Source organism: Acartia tonsa, chromosome 11, assembly GCF_053477335.1.
Source record: "Acartia tonsa isolate MP-2025a chromosome 11, ASM5347733v1, whole genome shotgun sequence".
In the NCBI taxonomy this organism is placed as follows: domain Eukaryota; kingdom Metazoa; phylum Arthropoda; class Copepoda; order Calanoida; family Acartiidae; genus Acartia; species Acartia tonsa.
This window is the reverse complement of record NC_137270.1, coordinates 33766045-33785261: the sequence shown is the minus strand read 5'-3', so window position 1 is coordinate 33785261 and position 19217 is coordinate 33766045. Positions and strand designations below refer to the sequence as shown.

The 19217-nt window shown below is 32.9% G+C and overlaps 1 protein-coding gene across 2 annotated transcripts; it reads left to right on the top strand.

Annotated features, from left to right (window-relative positions):
* Window positions 1-71: 71 nt before the first annotated feature.
* LOC145332621 (kelch domain-containing protein 2-like) lies at window positions 72-18977 on the top strand. Of its 2 annotated transcripts, none has more exons than XM_080177630.1 (20): window positions 72-124; window positions 583-658; window positions 1716-1784; window positions 2363-2415; window positions 2842-2892; window positions 7288-7360; window positions 8116-8199; window positions 11015-11081; window positions 11524-11572; window positions 11987-12042; window positions 12847-12918; window positions 13166-13251; window positions 14580-14660; window positions 14942-14983; window positions 15423-15538; window positions 16050-16139; window positions 16487-16582; window positions 17625-17683; window positions 18251-18363; window positions 18819-18977. In XM_080177630.1, exons 1-20 carry the CDS (start codon window positions 91-93, stop codon window positions 18874-18876), a joined length of 1425 nt encoding a protein of 474 aa, XP_080033756.1. In that variant the 5' UTR covers window positions 72-90; the 3' UTR covers window positions 18877-18977. The 2 variants fall into 2 exon arrangements, with proteins under 2 accessions (XP_080033756.1, XP_080033757.1); XM_080177631.1 differs by having other exon boundaries at window positions 73-112.
* Window positions 18978-19217: the final 240 nt, after the last annotated feature.

Sequence of the window (19217 nt, the reverse complement as noted above, 5' to 3'; positions counted from 1 at the left end):
TAATTATATAAACATTTAAAATCTAATTGGCTGTGATACATTTTTTTTCATTGTTAATTTTTTTTCAGAAAAAATTATAACAGTAGCAGCATGCCTAATGGGCCTTATTTAGGTATTCATATAGGTAATACAGCTTGAAAATAATCTAAAGGTTAAGAAAATGAATATAAGTAGCTACTATTAACTACCTAAGTCGTTAGAAATAAAAAGTGTTTTTTTTTACAAACAATTGAGCCTTATTATACCTCTTTAAAATGAGGCACGAATTTTAAGCTTTCAAGGATGTACTTAAATGTTTTGAACACTTTGTTTTACGGGATACCCCTGTTCTTACTTTTGAGGCACCTAGGTCTGCAGGAGTAGATAAAGGGGGTCATTTTTTGCGTTCTTTCTGTAATGTTAGGAGTAACCCTTTAGTCAAATGCTCTTATTAATTCAAACTGTTTTTAATTTTGGACGTTTTAAATATATACCAAACTTTTCAGAAAAAACGCGAAAAAAATAGTCCCTTTCTTGAATATAAATTGTGAAACGCCCTTTTAATGATATTTTCAATGTCTGTACTACCTGATGATAATGTAGAAAATGAAGATGGGGAGTGGGTGGAGCTTGATGAGGAGGGGGAGGAGGAGAGCAGCGACCCGGATGATACTTTCAGGTATGCTCAGGGATCTAAAGGGATAAGACAATGGCCAATAAATTTATGTATATCCCTATTTATGCACAAAATTACCCTTTCTGAGATCAATCAGTAGTTCAATCCTTTTTTTCGGGGGGGGGGGGGGGAATTTATATTTTGGGTTAATTAATTCCCTTTATTTTTTTTGTTAAAGGAGGGGTGGGGCGGCCTGGGGCTACACATTTTGGTAGTGGTATGCCAGAAATTAATCTAACTTGTAAAAATTGAGGGCTTCTTCATTGTTTCAAAAAATGGTAGGGTAGGGGGGGGGGGGCCGGGCTAGGGTAATTACCCTTTTATCCCCTCCACTCTTATGACGTCCATGCTACTGTATGTGCTGCTCTAGTTGCATGACCAACATACCAACCATAGAGAAAAAAATAAAAGAGAGGAATCGAAGCAACTAGAAGATGAAAATAGGCAGTGGGCCTAGAGGCCTACTCAGCGCTGTTGCCGCGCTAAAATTTATTGCTATTCCACTACTTTTCAAATGGGAGGATTAAAAATTATTTAAAAAAATATTTTTTTACTTTTTACTATTTCCATATTTAGGGCAAGAATATTAGATTATATATTTTCGTTTTAATGTTTTAATTAAAAATTACATAGAATTTTATTTTTATTTTAAAAAATTTGTTCATGAAAGATGAATCCTTCTATTTCTAAAAAGGGGGAAATTTTTTTCATAATGAACATTCAGCTGATTCTGACCGCCCACGGCTGTTTGCTAAATATCGCTTTTCTTTTTATTCACATTATTATTTATGATTGACTTACAAAAAGCCCTGGGCGGTTTTTGATTTTCGTCTGCTTCTAAATTTAGGGATGGGGAAGTAGTATTTTACCATGAAAAAGGGGTGAGTATTCATCCTCTTATCCTTTTTCCTTATGATACCAACGGAACAAGTTTTACACTGAATGCTCTTCACTAAAATCAAAAGTCAAGCAGAGGAAACCACATTTCCCCTGTAACGTTACAGAATAAAGGATGGACGGACAACGTGAATTCGTTCTCAAAACATATCTTAAATTTAAGTGAGAATGGAGAGACTGACGAAAATTTAGATGAAAATCAAGATGACCCTTTACATGATGAAGTTAATAAGTAAGTAAATAGATATAAATAAATTGTGAAAAGATTATTCGATAGATAGAAAATTAGAAAGGTAGATAGATAAAAAGTTATATTGGTAGAAAGATAGTAAAATAGATAAGGGAGGAACGGACAAAAATGGAAGTTAAGATACACTAATACACGATTAGTTAAAAATTGGAAAAACTAAAGGCATAGGGGGGGGGGTATAATGGTTTTAAATGCTTTATTAGATTTATTTCATATTTAATTACCCATATTATATGTGGCTAACTATTGGGCTCTAAGAAACATATTAAAATATTTACTTTATTAGAACTGTAAGGAGAAATTAAAATGGACCGAAAAATAGCGTAAAAACCTTAAAAAGACTTAAATCTAGAAATAAATCCGCCAAAATCAATACCGGAATCTATGTGAAGCTTCCCTGAAATAAAGAACTCAATTAGTTCAGAAGTTATTGAAATCTTCTGCTAGACTAAAACTGTAAAAAGGATACCTATTCATGTTATATTGTATTACTTACCTATTAAAGCTTTATCATAGTCTAACATCCAAAATACCAAATGAAATGTTTTGTTCCCCTTTAGACGTGCTGGGCACATAGCTGTTCAATATGGAGAGGGAGCCCTTGTTTGGGGAGGTAAGAAACTTTTCATTTTCGGTTCGAAACCGATTTAATATCCGCTGGATTAGACTGGTTCTTAGCCATAATGAAAAATCTTGTAATTTATTGTATTATATCAGTTTTCTAATAATATAAAAATGTACAATCATAATATTAAAACCAGTATTGTTAGCCCATGCCTACGGCATATTTGCTAGCAAAACTGGTTTTATTTCTATAATTGTATATTTTTACATACGCGGAAAGCTGTTTATAATAAGATTCGATTATCATCTATTACTACCACAGTACAACAAACCCTTTGATTTATTAACCTTTTTCTAAAAGCATGATAATGACATTGTGTAATTGTATTCCCCATACATGAATTTACCTGTTATCGCTGAAAGATCAGCTTAGTAAAATGTCAAAACTGATCGATCAAAAAAAAAATACTTTCAGGATATTCAGAAGTACCAAGCTATCTTGAAGGGCATGAATATTATTTACCAAGTAAGTACCAACAACTTAGAAAGCTTAGAAACTCAGTATGTCCAGTATAAGCGAAGCATCTCTATCATCAAGCCTTGAAATATAAGTATGTCCATATTGATCATCCTGTATTTGAATTATTTTTTATTAAATATGGGATTTTATTGTAGATTTTATATCTACTCGTTAACTTACTTAGTCCGTCTGTTGGTCCATGACGACGCTATGGTAGAAATCTTTTAGAGATTGCTGTTTTATTTACTCGGCTGCTAATTCATCGAATAGTAAAATTAAAAATCATAATATTCATAGGCGTCCAAGGGGGGGGGGTAATTGGGCGATTACCCCCCCCCCCAAACGATTTTGGGGGAGCCATAGGCACCCCCAAAATTTATTTCATTTTACCCCCCCCCCCCCCCCCATTCAAAATTTACCCCTACCCTGGGGGTGCCGTAGGCACCCCCAACCATTTAGGAGGGGGTATTTACCCCCCCCAAACAATTTTGGGGGGGTAAATACCCCCCCCCCACAGTGGGTTTTTTGGCTGTTTTGGGGATTTTTTAACTTTATGAGTCATAAATACCAACAAAAGCTTATTTTATCTAAAAATAAAGTTAAAACCTTTCATATACAGGTTATAGCTTATGTAATATAACATATTATAAACATATTATTGTGATTTTATATAAGAAAAATGTCCCTAGAACTAATATACTCATATAGTTAAAAGTTCGAAATTTCTGAAATTATTCATATTAAAAAAAAATTATTTTAACATCGACTGAGACCTCAATTAAAACTTTTGGAGAGTTTTTAAGGTGTATATGATTAATATACATAATATATTATTCTAAGTTATCAATAAATAGTATACAGGGCTCGGCAGCTGCGCAACAGCTGTGACTAAGCCGTAAATTTAAACCCGTTATGATGCTTTAAAAGATTTTTGATAAGAGGGATTGTTATACTTGGGTCAGGTTCAAACTTTCAGTTGATATTTAAAATTGTAAATGGTTTCCCGAGGTATACAGGCTGCCGAGCCCTGCAAACATACACCATACAAAATAGGAAAAAAATGTGATGTTCTTCAAGATTTTATATGCATTCTCAATTCGATACTGATTTTAAGTAATGATGTTTATAGTAAAAATATTCTTCTATTCTTCTGGAGTCCAGGGGCTTTTATTTAAAGGGACAGCGAAGCGCTAGAAAAATAGCCTAAACCCATCCCAAGTCTTAATTTTGAGAATAAATTAGCATAAAACCAACACAGGATTAATTTAGAGAATCCAATCGGTTCAGTATTCACTGAGATCTTAATCTTTGGACAAAAAAAATCTTACTACTTTATATTATAGGATATCTAAGAGTTTTTTTTAATGTATCGTGGTATTACTTATACAAAAGTTTTTTTTTAACTTCCTTGTTGATCGTTTTCTTTTAACTATCTCCTATTACTTATCAAATATGACTTTTTAAACATTAAAAAAAAATATAATATATGATATCAGTCTGTAACGCTACGGGGAAAATGTAATTTTCATAGCTAAAATATATGTGCATCTAATCTATACATTGTCTTGTCCGTTTATCTGTCATGCTTCAAAAGAGTTTTTGCATATTATCTCTCTCTTTTTATGTTAAACAACTGCTCTATAACTCAAGTTGCCTTTTTGTTTATGCCAAGTTTTTTGGTGCTTTATTACTTATGGATGTTGTCATCCTTATTATATTGTAAAATCTTTTTTAAAAGTGAAGCTTTTCTATAATTAGGGTCCGTCCGTACGTCTGTCAATCTGTTTGGAACGGATAACTTTTTTTTGTTAATATAGGCATGTTAGAATTGTCTTATCAAACTTATCATACTTTGCATGGTGATTCCTGTAGTAGTTACGTACGATTTAGAATGTGTAGCAACTCTATAATCATAACCAGAATGTCCACTTTTAACATGGCAATTTTTAACTGTTTTTAACAACAAGTTTTGTAATTATCCTGTAATTATTAAGTTTTTCAACAAATTTACTTACATTTCTGTTCAACTTTTATACATTTATGCTCTGATTATTTATGACAATCTATAAGTGGTAATGTTCGTTTTTCCCACCGTCTCAGAGCTTCGCTTTAATGGATGTTGTCATCCTTATTATTTTCAAATTTTAATAGTTGGATGGAAAATTTTAGTAATACAGTAAATGAAAGTGGATTCAGGGACTAATATAAATTTAGAAACCAAGACCATTGAAAGGAAAGAACAATATAAATTAAGTATTTCAAACAAAATTAAAGGACAGACAGAAAAAAATAGTGGCTTAGAAATCAAATGTTTCAGAAATACAGAAAGGAAGACATACGCACATTTATAAAAATTGAGCAGCTTTGTTACTAAAACTATTTCATAGTAATCATTGTATATATGTTTTCAGTATATCCTATAATATAAGGTACTAAGCTTTTTTGTGTGTAGCGAAGGATCTCACTCACCACTGAACCGATATGGTTCTTCTTTAGAGGGAAACTTCTTATAGGATGGTTTTAGGCTATTTTATTTTTATAAATAAGCCAGAGTATTGTTTTAAGCTATTTTTCTGCCCTTCTATATCCCTTCGAATACCCTAGATGCTAGGGGCACAGACGTTAGTTTTATATAGAGTAGATTACCATCAATGAGGTAAATCTTTACCACCTCCCCCCAAAAAAAGCTGTCTATCTAAAATTACAGCGAAGCTTTTCTATAATTAGGGTCAGTCCGTACGTCCCTACGTCCGTAACGTTAGCTTTTTCGTTAACTTAGGCATGTTAAAATTGTTCTATTGATTCCTGTATTAGTGCTGTAAAGCGTATCAACCCTATAATCATTACCAGAATGTCCATACGTTTATGTTGATTTTTAAATTATATTATAAGTACAATATTATAAGCTAAGCATCTCTATAATCAATTCCTAACAATGTCCGTATACCCTTAAACAGTATTTTATATTTAAGAACTTTTGCAAAAAATTTAGGCAAAATTTTGACAAGACTTATTTATATATATTTTACATATTCACGCTCTCCATGACTTAATGTTTGTCTGTCACCCCGTTTCAGAGCTTTGCTTTCATGAATGTTGTCATCCTTGTTCAAATATAAATCAACTGGTGTCAGACCATTACCGATAGACTGAAGGACTTAGTAAATTATAATCTGGATGCTTAGTCTTTTAAATAGCAGCCGAGAAATTCACGTTTTCCCTAATAATGTTTCTAACGGACAGATGTACCGACAGACGGACGTATCATTTACAGAATAGCTTCACTATTAAAAACGGAAAGGTAACCTTTAAAGATTAAATATGTGTGTTATTAAATTATATCAATTTTTAGTAGTTTGACTTCATAATGGTATTTAATTTATATTAATACAACTTCACAGTATCTATTTTCTAAGCTGGATTTCTCATTTGGGGCTACGAGGTGCCAAGAGTTATGAACTAATCCTGAATTATGAATACTTGAATTTAATCAGGGCCTAAATAACTTTTGGCACCTCGTAGCCCCAAGTGAGAAAAACCTTTAAACGTAAAAAATACATGTTATTTTAAGATGCAATATTAGGTGTTCTTGGATTTTAAATTACAGATTTATGACAACTTTTCTTATTTTTCTTTGCATTTTAAAGTAGAAACATCTGTATATATCAATGAAATATTGTTACATATCATTTAATCAGATTTTTACACCAATTTATTCTAGGAAAAAGTAGGAAAAGCAATGTATGATGATTTTAATGAAAAAATTCACTTTTTAAAAATATTCCTTTGACCACGTTCAGCAAAACGGCTGTATTTTGCCTAATTTTGTAGTATATAAAAAAATCTGTTGCATGGCAACTTTTGAATGGTAATGGGACATTTAACTCAAAATTGAGGAAATTTAAAAAATGACCAAAAATCCCACTGTGCCCCCCCAAGATAAAAAATCTCTAATAAAAAAAAATTTTGCGCGCTTCGCGCGCATTTTTAATACTATATATTTAATAAGATTTAAATTACCCCCCCAAAAAATTTTACCCCGGGGGTAAATTTTGGGGGGGGGAAACTAAATTTACCCCTGCCAACAGATTTCAGGGGGGGTAATTACCCCCCCCAAAATTTTTACCCAGGGGGTAAAATTTGCGGCGCGCTTCGCGCGCCATTTTACCCCCCCAAACACGAATTACCCCCCCTAAAAAATTTTTACCCCCCCCCAAAAAAAAAGCTTGGACGCCCCTTATAATATTAATACTATTTTTGTTAGCCCGGGCTTTCAGCCCTTTGGGGCTGACAAAACTGATATTAATCTTATAATTTTTCATTTTAATATCCCCGGAAAGCTGTCTATAATACAATGCGAAAAATAACTATTCCAATTTGTATCCATAATATTTATTTTAGGTGAAGTGTGGCATTATTCATATTTGAAAAATGCCTGGAAGAAATTACGGACAACCGGAGAACTTCCAAACAGGTATTGTGAAGATCTTAATGAACAGATAAACATAATTTTTCTTTTTATCTTGCCGTGATGATATTGAGAGGTTCTATGCTTCACCTCAAAATGCCTTTTTGGGAACAGGAACCTCTTCCTCCCCTATTTTTTTAGTGGAAAATTATTTGTTCAATGATATAAGGGGGGGGGGGGTTTAATGCAACCATCTCGTAATCAATGTATAAATGGCACTTAGAATTCGAACTTTGATATGAAATTTTGCATGAGTAATCCTTGGTAGGTCTGTTTTCCCTAAATCGAACAAAAAGTTGGAAAAGTAGCGGCTAACGGCTGGCGGCTCAGCCGTTTAGCCATTTTTGGGCTATTTTCAAGGGAAATTCATCACGAAACCTATCTACACATAATACTATTTTCCGCTCCAAAACGTTTTCAAACGGTCCTAGCCGGTAGTTGCAGGTACTAGAGATCTAAAAGATGTCTTTTTGTATCATTTTACATGATTTAAAGCAAAAATATGTTTCAAAAAGTCGATTCCCACGTAATTTATGACAGATTTGCCCTAAAAGTAGCCTAAAAAAGGTTAAACGGCTGAGCCGTTGGCCGTTACTTTTTCAACCTTTTGTTCGATATAGGGAAAATAGACCTACCAAGGATTAACCCCCCCCCCCCCCTTATGTATGGCTCAGAACCAGTTTAACTGAATCAGTTCGTAGCTGTTTTAGAAAATATTGAATTGAACAATTTAACAGAGTAGACAAAGATTTTATTTTCAGATGTTCTGGTGCAGGGGCATGTGTTATTGAAGATTTTCTGTATATTGTGGCTGGTTACCATCAAGTTTCAAATAATAATACAGAGTAAGATATTATAAACTGAGCTAACACAGGGAGCTAAAGAGTTAAGACAAAGGCCGATAAATTGATGTACATCCTTAATGATAAAACACAAAATAGCCCCTTCTGTAGATTAGAATTAGTGGTTGAATTGAAACGTTTGAACACTCAACTAAATAAATCATCCAATCAAAATTCAATAAAAGTGCCCAAAGTTTATAAGCCAACGAATAAGAAAATATTATTATGAAACTTTGGGGACTAGTGTAATAAACAGCATAATGTCCTCTCCCTCCCTGAAGATATCATCAACTTTCAAGTGAAGCATCTCTATAAAGGCATCTCACAAAGGACGTGCAAGGGTTGTGGGAAAGATATAGGGATGATTATCTACATATCTGTCTGCCTCTGCCTATCTACCTGAATCTAACTTATCTGTCTAGCTGTCCCTGAATCTATCTATATGTCTGTCTATATATCTACTATATCTATCTATCGCTTTGCCTGTCTATCTAAATCTGTCTAGCTGTATCACAGTGGTCTATTTTGGCCTTTTGGTGGACATTTCACCTACCTCTACTCAAAGTAAATTTTCTCAGCTTGTAGTTGATAGAATCGTTCAAAATAAAAAGTGTGCGCCTTATTATTACCTAATACAACTCGTATATGCATCTAGAGAAGAAAAACAAAAGCCAACTGGCCTAGAAAATACTTTGAAACTTAGCTAAAATTTCATATTTTTTTATTTTTTTCTGAAGTCCTAGAGAGCCTAAATTCGATGTTTTAAAGCAAAAAAACATTTAAAAACCTTGAAGCATGAGTAATTATTACTGTAGAAATGATTATATAAAGGTAAATGATCTATCACCAAACTTTGTACAACATACATTTGATACAACTAATTGAAGTTTCTTCGCCCTTATTTTACGAAGTTATTTTCTCTTAGATAATTAATAATACTTAATGTAATTTAGTAATAAAGAACAAGGATAGGTTACTGGCAAAAATTATTTTATTGGAAAGGAATTTATCTAAAAATGTTGTTTTTGTGGTAACCCAAGTCGTTGCTTCTAATCACGAAATAAATACACAGGGATATGTTACTTGAAGACAATCTTTTTGGCTCCAAAAGAATATTTCATACAGCATGCAATTGCAACGAGGAAGGGGACATACGACCGTAAATTACACTGGTACCCAAAGTTTTATAAACACGTTATCTTGTTTGTTAGCCCAAAAACTTATTATTGAAATTGATTGGTTGGTTTCAAACTAGAAGTGTCCAAATTTTTTTACCAATAATAAAAGGGATAATTTTGTTCATGATTATTAGGGATGGATATCATTAATAATTAATCATCCATTGTCTAATCCCTTTAGATTACTCATTCAATAGTACTTAAATGGGAAGGAAAATGATTCAATTCGATGACTGAAAAGCCTGAGGCTTTGTTCCTTAGATGCCATATCTTTGACGAAAATAAAATTTCCAGATGGTTTTAGTCTAGCATTGGATATACTATTACTTGAATGTTACACCATATTTTTATGTTCTCAAAAAAAAGGGAAACTCGCAGCAGACTGAAATAACTATACCCTCATCCCCCTCCTTTACCCCATCCAATCTCCTACTCGATAAATGAACTGGCAAATGAACGAGTTCCATGTTAGCAAGGGAAACTCTCAGCGGACTAAAATAACATGACCCCCTAATCCACCTCATTTACCGCATCCCATCTCCTACTCGATAAATGAACTAGCCAATAAACAAGTAACATGTTAGCAAGCTAAATTGACAACAATTTTTCTCTGTCATAATATCCACGTATATTCTATATCCATTAGTCTAGCTGAAACCCGAGGCTACAGCACAAAGGGTAATGCGTTTGCTAGTTTTTATTTTGTGTAAAATGTAATCATACTAGAGACGTTAATAAAGGCTGCAGCTTTGTTAGGCACGTTACTTTTAGAGTATGAGCATCGCATTGGCCCTTGAATTGATAAATGTAACAAGACATTTTTTATTGATATTATACCTACTAGTTTAACAAAAATCAAATTATTGTTAGAAAATCTGTTTTAGATATCTTACATAACAAACACACAAATTTAAACATTAATGATATTATGTTATTGAGAAGAAATAAGTTAAAATGCACTTAAGATTAATATTAAAAAAGAATAAACAAAAAATTTTTTTTTCATCAATTGCAATTTTAGAGTTTCCCTATAAAGTTAAAGTTAAAATTTGAAATAAACCGGGCCCCGTAACAACCTCAACTAAACATCAAACTATAACATTATACCTGTATATTAAGAATAATATATGGTTTGGTATGTTACGGGGCCCGGTTTTTGGTCAAAAACTTAAAAAAATGAAAATTATTGCCAAAATTTATTGCAAAAATATTTAGGAAATGACCTAAAAAAATTTTAAAAACAACTATAAAATTGATGAAAAAAGTAAAAAATATAACTAAAACCCCAGTTTCCTAATATATCATGCAATATTATGAATATAAATAGGTGAAGAAACTTCATTGTATCAATGCAACACTGAAAAAAAATATTTTTTCCAAAGATGGTGAAAATTCAAAAGGTAAAATTTATGGAGTGAAAATAATCCTGAACCTTCATGTTTCAAAGTTCATAATTCATCAACCAGTAGTTGAAAAGACTAAAACTCTTCGGTTTTATATGAGATAGGGTATATATTTTCAAAATAAATTATTAATTTTGAGAAATTCTAATGTTGATTTTTGGCGAAATGTCCGGCCTTAGACCACTGTGTGTCTGTTTGAATCTATCTATCTACCTGTCTATCTATCTTTCTATCTAGTGGATATCCAGACGACAGTAGCGATGAAGAATTAGATGATCAACCAAGTGTTCAAATATCCAATAGGAAAGATTCAAAATCAAACTAAAAAAGAAAATTATAAAATTACGCCACTTGAGTGAAATATGGGGGGGGGGGGTAGATATAGTTTTTAAAAAGGAAAATTAACAAAAATATTTTTTTTCATAGGAACGATTTATTTTCTGGAGAATGGTTGTACCCTCCTCAAAATAGTTAAAGACCTTCCTTGGACCTGTCAGAAGCTTCACTATAAAGGATGACCATATTAGTTTACCGGTTAGGCTACAAATAGAACCGATGTGGTTCTCTCCTTTGTATGGAAGCTTCTTGATAGACCCAGGAAAGATTATGATCACTTAGGGGAAGGTTACCTCCCGGACTCTTGAAAAAATTAATAATAAAAAGTGCCACTAGAGGTTTCCAGAAGCGTAGCCGCAATACCTATTAGTATTATATGACGGTATTGATTTGAAAACACTTTCTTTAGGCTATGGCGACTAAATTTACAAAACCTTGCTTGGCAAAAGCTTAAACCAGGTAAAAGTAAAATTTCAGATAGTAACCATTACCTAAAGAATAAACTATATGTGGTTCTAAAAACAGATGAATTATTTTTTTCTCCGCTCCTTGAAATAAAGAGACCGAATCTTCCTTTCAATTTACTGAATTCCTCATATAAAAAGTATCTGAAATGGTTCTCTTTTACAATGTAGCTTCTTGTAGGTTCAGGGAAGGTTTATAACACCCACCCTAGTGAAATCACTAAAGTACCCCCAAGAGTGCTTTAGGGGCATAGCAGATAAGTTTACAAATAGATAGCACGGGACCTACATGAGGCATCTCTAAAATGAAATTAATCGTTTCAGACAAATATGCTCAATGAGTCAAAGCAATAGGTAGGTATTGTATTATTTAAAAAAAAAGATTTATAGACTTATTTTATTGCTTTAGATGGCGTTCCTCCGTTGTTTTGTGATAAAACATCTTTAATGACCTATTGTAAAAAGGTGAGCACTTATATTTTTTAAATACCTTTTCCTTAAATAAAAAAACCATACTGCTATTCATAGACGTCCAAGGGGGGGGGGGGGGGGGTAATGGGGCGATTACCCCTCCCAATCGGCACCCTCAAAAATTTTTTCATTTTACCCCCCCCTCCCCCCCTTTAAAATTTACCCCTACCCTTGGGGTGCCCCCAACCATTTAGGAGGGGGTATTTACCCCCCCCCCCCCCCAAACAATTTTGGGGGGTAAATACCCCCCCCCCCCCCAAAATAAAATTTTAGGGGGGTAAACAAAATTTACCCCTGCCAACAGATTTTAGGGGGGGTAATTACCCCCCCCCCCCCCAAGCAAATTTTACCCCCGGGGTAAAAATTTTTTAAAAAGCTTAAAAGTTGAGCTGATTGATATATAATTATTAATCTTTTCTTAAAATTGTAAACCAAATTTTAAATATTTAGCACCAATAGACATCCAAATGTTAAAAACAAAGCAGGGAAGGAGTGGGCTGTAAATTATATTGGTCCTCAATGTTTTTTAAACAATTCGTCTTATTCTTCAGCTTTAAGGAACTTGTTCAGTTTGTTTTTTAGGAGAAAGGGGACAAGGGCCTGTAAATTATATTAGTACCCAAAGTTTTATAACGATTTTATATTATTCGTTGGCTCAAACACTGTCGGTACTTTTTTTGATTGCAAACTAATAATGAACAAACCTTTCAACCAATATTTTAATCAAGAATAATTTTAAATTATAAATGGGTATTTCCACTATCTTTCTTATTTGAACACAAGAAAAATTTAATTTAGGCTTATATGTTTGGTGGGTTCGGACCCCCACCCAGGGAAGACCTACATGCACAAGTAGCAAAACAATTTACGGTAATTTATTCTTAATTTGGCTAGCACAGCTTCTCTACTTCTGATGTTAACCGTGTTATGTTTGAATTAATGAATAAATAAGATTGCTTGTATTTTGACTTACCTATTGACAAGGCTGAAATTTCTGATAATTGTAAACTGCGCAAATTGTAGCTGTTACAGAGATATTTTCACCAGGGCTCGGTAGCCTCAATTTTAATTGTTTTTTTAAAGTTATTTTTATTTGAATTTTGTCACATTTTTCTAGTACTGTGAAGATGAACAAAATGCCGCTGCACATTATGGACTAGCTTATGCCAGAGGATGGAGTAATCAGCTACTTTATTATGATGAGTAAGTCTGTTCTATATATCTATCCATCTATCTGTATATCTATCTATACATATATCTAATTGTCTATTACATTATGGACTATCATATGTCAGAGGATGGAGTAATCAGCTACTTTACTATGATAAGTAAGTGTATCTGTATGTATATCTGTCCATCTATCTGTATATCTATCCATCTATCTGTATATCTATCTATCTATCTCTATAGCTATCCATCTATCTATATATCTATCCATCTATCTATATATCTATCCATCTATCTGTATATCTATCCATCTATCTGTATATCTATCCATCTATCTGTATATCTATCCATCTATCTGTATATCTGTCCATCTATCTGTATATCTGTCCATATATCTGTATATCTGTCCATCTATCTGTTTATCTGTCCATATATCTGTATATCTGTCCATATATCTGTATATATATCTGTCCATCTATCTATATATCTATCCATCTATATGTATATCTATCTATACATATATCTATTACATTATAGACTAGCATATGTCAGAGGATGGAGTAATCAGCTACTTTACTATGATGAATAAGTGTATCTGCACATTTATCCATCTATCTGTATATCTATCTATACATATATCTAATTATCTATTACATTATGGACTGATATATGTCAGAGGATGGAGTAATCAGCTACTTTACTATGATGAGTAAGTGTATCTGTATATCTATCTATACATATATCTAATTATCTATTACATTATAGACTAGCATATGTCAGAGGATGGAGTAATCAGCTACTTTACTATGATGAATAAGTGTATCTGCACATTTATCCATCTATCTGTATATCTATCTATACATATATCTAATTATCTATTACATTATGGACTGATATATGTCAGAGGATGGAGTAATCAGCTACTTTACTATGATGAGTAAGTGTATCTGTATATCTATCTATACATATATCTAATTATCTATTACAATATAGACTAGCATATGTCAGAGGATGGAGTAATCAGCTACTTTACTATGATGAGTAAGTGTATCTGTATATCTATCCATCTATCTGTATATCTATCCATCTATTTGTATATCTTTTCATCTATCTGTATATCTGTCCATCTATCTGTATATTTGTCCATCTATCGGTATATCTGTCCATCTATCTGTATATCTGTCCATCTATCTGTATATTTGTCTACCTATCAATCCTTCTATCTGTCTATCCAACCTATCAATCTTTCCATCTATCTAATTTGGAAACTTATAATCAGTAATCAGTTACTTTACCTGTTATAACTATGTATCTGTTGTAATATAGAATATGCATTTACTCTAATTATTTATCTAATTATCTAGGGACCTAAATAAATGGATCTGGCCTGAAACACATGGTGAACCGCCCTCCCCAAGAGCTTGTCATAGCACCGCCGTTATTGGGTAAGTCAATACTTTAAAGGGAAGATGGGGGTATGACACTTTTTGAAATCAAAACTAAAAGTCAAAGGAGACTATTTAATTTTGGATATGTTAGGTACTGGATTGCCCCGAAATATTCGGGCCCCCCAGAGGCCCGAGGGATTAGGCATAAGTATAAAAAACGGCTCTCCCCTACCTTATTATTTTCAATGCATTGAAAATTATGTGGGATTGGGTTTCAGTGCTCGAAATTCACTTTAAGAAAAAGTAATGATTCCTATGACCAATTCTGTATATTTTAGGGACAAAGCATACATTTTTGGTGGAAGACACAATGAAGTAAGGTATAGTTATATATTTGTATATATAGTAGTAAGTCTTTTTTGTCTAAAGCCAAAGGACTCGGGAATGGCTGGTTTGAATTGATTGTACTTTGAAGGAAGTTGTAGAAATATCTTTGGATGGTTTTAGGCTGTTTTCTTGACCTCATTCGCCCTCCCATAGATGCTCTAGGCGAAGCAACTAGTAATAGTATAAAGTAATAATTATCTCACTCTAAGAAATTTAATTTTAGACCATAATTCTTTTTTCAAACTGTTCTTAATTATGATGAAATGTATTTTATGAAATGGTCATAATTAAGAACAGTTAGACTTAATAAGCGCATTTGAATAGACGGTTACACACAAATTTACTGGAAAAACGAAAATAGTTAATGGTTTGACACCTATAAACATTTGTATTTACTGTTTAGAAACCTAGCATATTGTTATTATTTTGTAGACTAAATGATTTATATTCCCTGGACATGCGCAGTCATACCTGGCGACTAATTCACATGCCACATGATTCACCACCTACAGGACGGTCATGGCAGTCTTTAACACCTTTATTTACAGGTAAAGATAGGAAGATGGATAAACAGATATATAGATGTTTAAGACCTTTAGCATAAAAAAGAGTGGTGCATGAAAGGGGAGACAACCTCATTTATATCGAGACCTGCCTTTTCCTACGTTTTTCTCTCGGAAGTTTTATCCATCTCCACTTTTCCCCTGGTAAAACCATGTGATCGCCACTTAAACGCCATTTATAGGTTTATATTAAATAAATTGAATGAGTTTAATTTTGATTTAAGCAAATTTCCTAAAGCATTCATAACCAGTGAAATTAAGTGATAAGACATTATTCTATAAATTTCATTCCCAAGAATCATAAACAAAATTACCCCTTCTTTAGATTCTGATTAATTTTTTGAAAAGTTTGAACACTACTAGTTTTTAACTAATTAACAAAAATTTAATAAAGGTATCTAAAGTTTTAATGCCAATCAAAAACTTTGGGTGCCAGTGTTATCCAAACCCCAATGCACCATCCCTCCCTGACTCATACCTATTATTTGTATTGTAGGGAATGAAGCAGGGGCACTCTTGTTATATGGAGGATTTGATAATGATTCCAATGCTCTGGGGGATTGCTGGAAACTAGATCTGTCTAAAGGTAAGGTGTTGAAGAAGATATTAAACAGATTTTAATGCTTTGATCATTTGATGGGTGGCTGTAATGGACCCCCCCCCCCTTCGATTTTTAATTTTATTTTAAAAAAAATTTTGGAACACAGTAATAGTGTCTGACTCATTATGACGTAACAAAAAAAAATTAGCCAATGAGAGGCCACTATAAATTTTACCATTGGTCAATAACGGCCTCTCATTGGCTAATTTTTTTTGTTACGTCATAATCAGTCAGACACTATTACTGTGTTCTTTTTTTGGAGATGTTCGTTTCCACGAACATCTTACTGTGAACTGTGCTAGATCCTATATTTTTAATATCTATCTATCTAGATGATAAAGAATGGACCCATATGAAACACCTGGAGCAAGGGACAAGATTATGGCACTCTGCAGTTGCTGTCAATTCATCCACAATTATTATAGCAGGTGAGAATCATCCTATCGATTTAAAAACTTGTATCGTTCGTGACTATAAGTTAAGTTCTTATAAGAAAAAGTAAATTATAATCATGTTAGTCTTTTTGACACGATTTATTTACATTATACATAGTTGTCTTATTAACCTAATTCTCAAACAATGATTCTCATGACGATGGGCACAATCAATGTTATAAGCAAATCATCTGTACAATATTTGTGTCTTCATTAGTTTGGCTTCGTTTTTGTGGATTTTTTTATTCTTGATCTCTTAATATTAATAGCATAGTTATTTTTCCATCATAAAAAAAATGTTATACCCCCAATTATCAACAAAATCAACCTAATGTATTATTTAGGGTTGGGCCGGATACTTTTTTTGGCCGGATATCCGGCTGATTTCAAATGCCGGATATCCGGTAACCGGCCGGATATCCGGCCAACGCCGGATATCCGGCAAATATCCGGTTATCCGGCCAAATTACCGGATATCCGGCCGGATAACCGGCCAAATTACCAGATATTTAAGTAGTAAAAAAAATTTCTTCAGAAATCTTATATAAATTTACATAAAGTTAAACTTATTCAGAAAAAATGTTCTTCTAGCTTCAATAATAAGAAAATTATAGCCATTTATGATTTTAAAAAGCAGAGATTTTTGGTGTAAAGTATAAAAAATTATAGAGCCGGATATCCGGCCGGATAGTTTCAATATCCGGTATCCGGCCGGATATAAAAAAATGGCCGGATATCCGGCCACACCGGATATCCGGCCCAACCCTAGTATTATTTAAATGTTTTTTGAGTTAGACACTGCTAGTTTTTATCAAACAATCAATATTTGATAGAATTATCCAAATTTTTGTAATCCAACGAATAAGAAACGTGTTTATTTATCTGTATGATTTCCAGTCCAATAACCCCTCCCTCAATGGGCAAATTTAAAAAACTTATTCGTTCGTCGTCACTCTAGTCAAGAAATACCAAATTTGTAGTTTTTAGATTTCAACAAAGCGTTTGACAAATTACAAATAGATATATCTTTTTTTAGGAGGTATAACGGACAATATTCTTTCCCCTGCGCATATTGAGAAACACCATGCTGATAAAGTAAGCTATAGATTCTTTAGAAAACCTAAACTCATTATTTCGTATCATATAAAACACACATAAAAATTGAGTTTTTAAATGAACGATCGTTAAAATAAAGGCAGTAATTTTCGACAATAATCTTTTTTTCCAGTATGGCTTCAAATGGAAATATTTGCTTATTAAAACTGCTTCCTTACCAAATAAATGTATTGGCATTAATGTAAACTTGACAACTACCTGGTTCCAGGTGTGGGGACCTTTTTCGTCTGCTAGCAAACGACTTACTGCTTTTTTAAAACGACTTGGCTGTGTAATATTTCCGACGCTATGAACTGATTTTCAATGACCCAATTAAAAGTCACCCGTGAAGATACAGTTATTTAACCTCTGTCCCTCTAATATCACTGTAAGCTTAGGCATATTAAAGAGTAAAAAATCATGTAATAACAAAACTGGAATTAATCTACATTTTAGTATTTATTTTACTATTCGTAGAAAACTGTCTATAATATGTCAAATAATTATCATACTTTATGAACAAAGACAATTTTAGAAAATACTCTTTTTATATCATTTATATTTCAGGTTTTATTTCTGGAGGTGAATCCTAAACGGCTGTTAGCCTCTGTCCTGGAATACATTACAGCCAACCATAAAATATACAGCAGCCAATTCGAGGAGTTGCCGCAACATTTAAGGAAAATTGATTTTTAACTCGTAGATTTTTCATGATTATATTAGTAATAAGAAAAATATTAAATCATTTATCAAAGATCCGCTAATATAGTTCTATGTAATAAACTTACTGCTGTTTTAACAAGGATGACAACATACATAAACGAAGCACAGAGAAAGCATGATTGGACATACGGACAAAGGTAGTTAAAGAAAATATGTAGGGAAATAGGAGGGATGATATTAGAAAATCACGAAATAAATATACAATGTACAATGAGCGACAGACTGACGGAATAAGTAATTTGTATGTCCTTTGGAAAGGGGTGTCTTCACCAAAGATATTAGCAGTATTTCTTAAATAGTAGCTGAGAAATTCACATTTCCCCCACAGCGCTACAGACGGACAGACTAAATTAATTGTAGAATAGCTTCGCTTGTAAATTATCTACGACAAAAAAATCTTAATTCTTATTAGAATATTACTGGAAGCAAGATTAGAAGTAGAAAAATCTAGCAGAAACCAAGGCGGATAAACTGTCAATCAATCAATCATCACCATATTTTTTTATTAAGCTTATTATTGTAAATCTAAAAAAATTCTAAAAATCCAGTCAACTAATTTTATTTTCATGAAGTCATAAATTTAAATTAAATTTTTTGTCTGCTAATGGCAACGGCAAAGCAGCTGGTTGCACTGTTCCATCTTCGCTGTTGGGGGGAGGATGGAATTGACCACCCCCCATTTTTAATTTTAGTTTTGAAGTCAACTTTTTGTGGGGGGGGGGTGGTATTTTTTTCTAGGTGCGTTTTATCTTGGGAGGATGGTGGTACCCTCCCTCATATTAGTTATAAACCTTACCAGGACCTTCGACAA

Coding starts and splice junctions, on each gene's coding strand:
- LOC145332621 (XM_080177630.1), top strand. CDS start 91: ATGCCTAATGGGCCTTATTTAGGTATTCATATAG. Junction 11,573..11,986: donor TTGGCAAAAGCTTAAACCAG/GTAAAAGTAAAA, acceptor TTATTGCTTTAG/ATGGCGTTCCTCCGTTGTTT. Junction 13,252..14,579: donor CAGCTACTTTATTATGATGA/GTAAGTCTGTTC, acceptor CTAATTATCTAG/GGACCTAAATAAATGGATCT.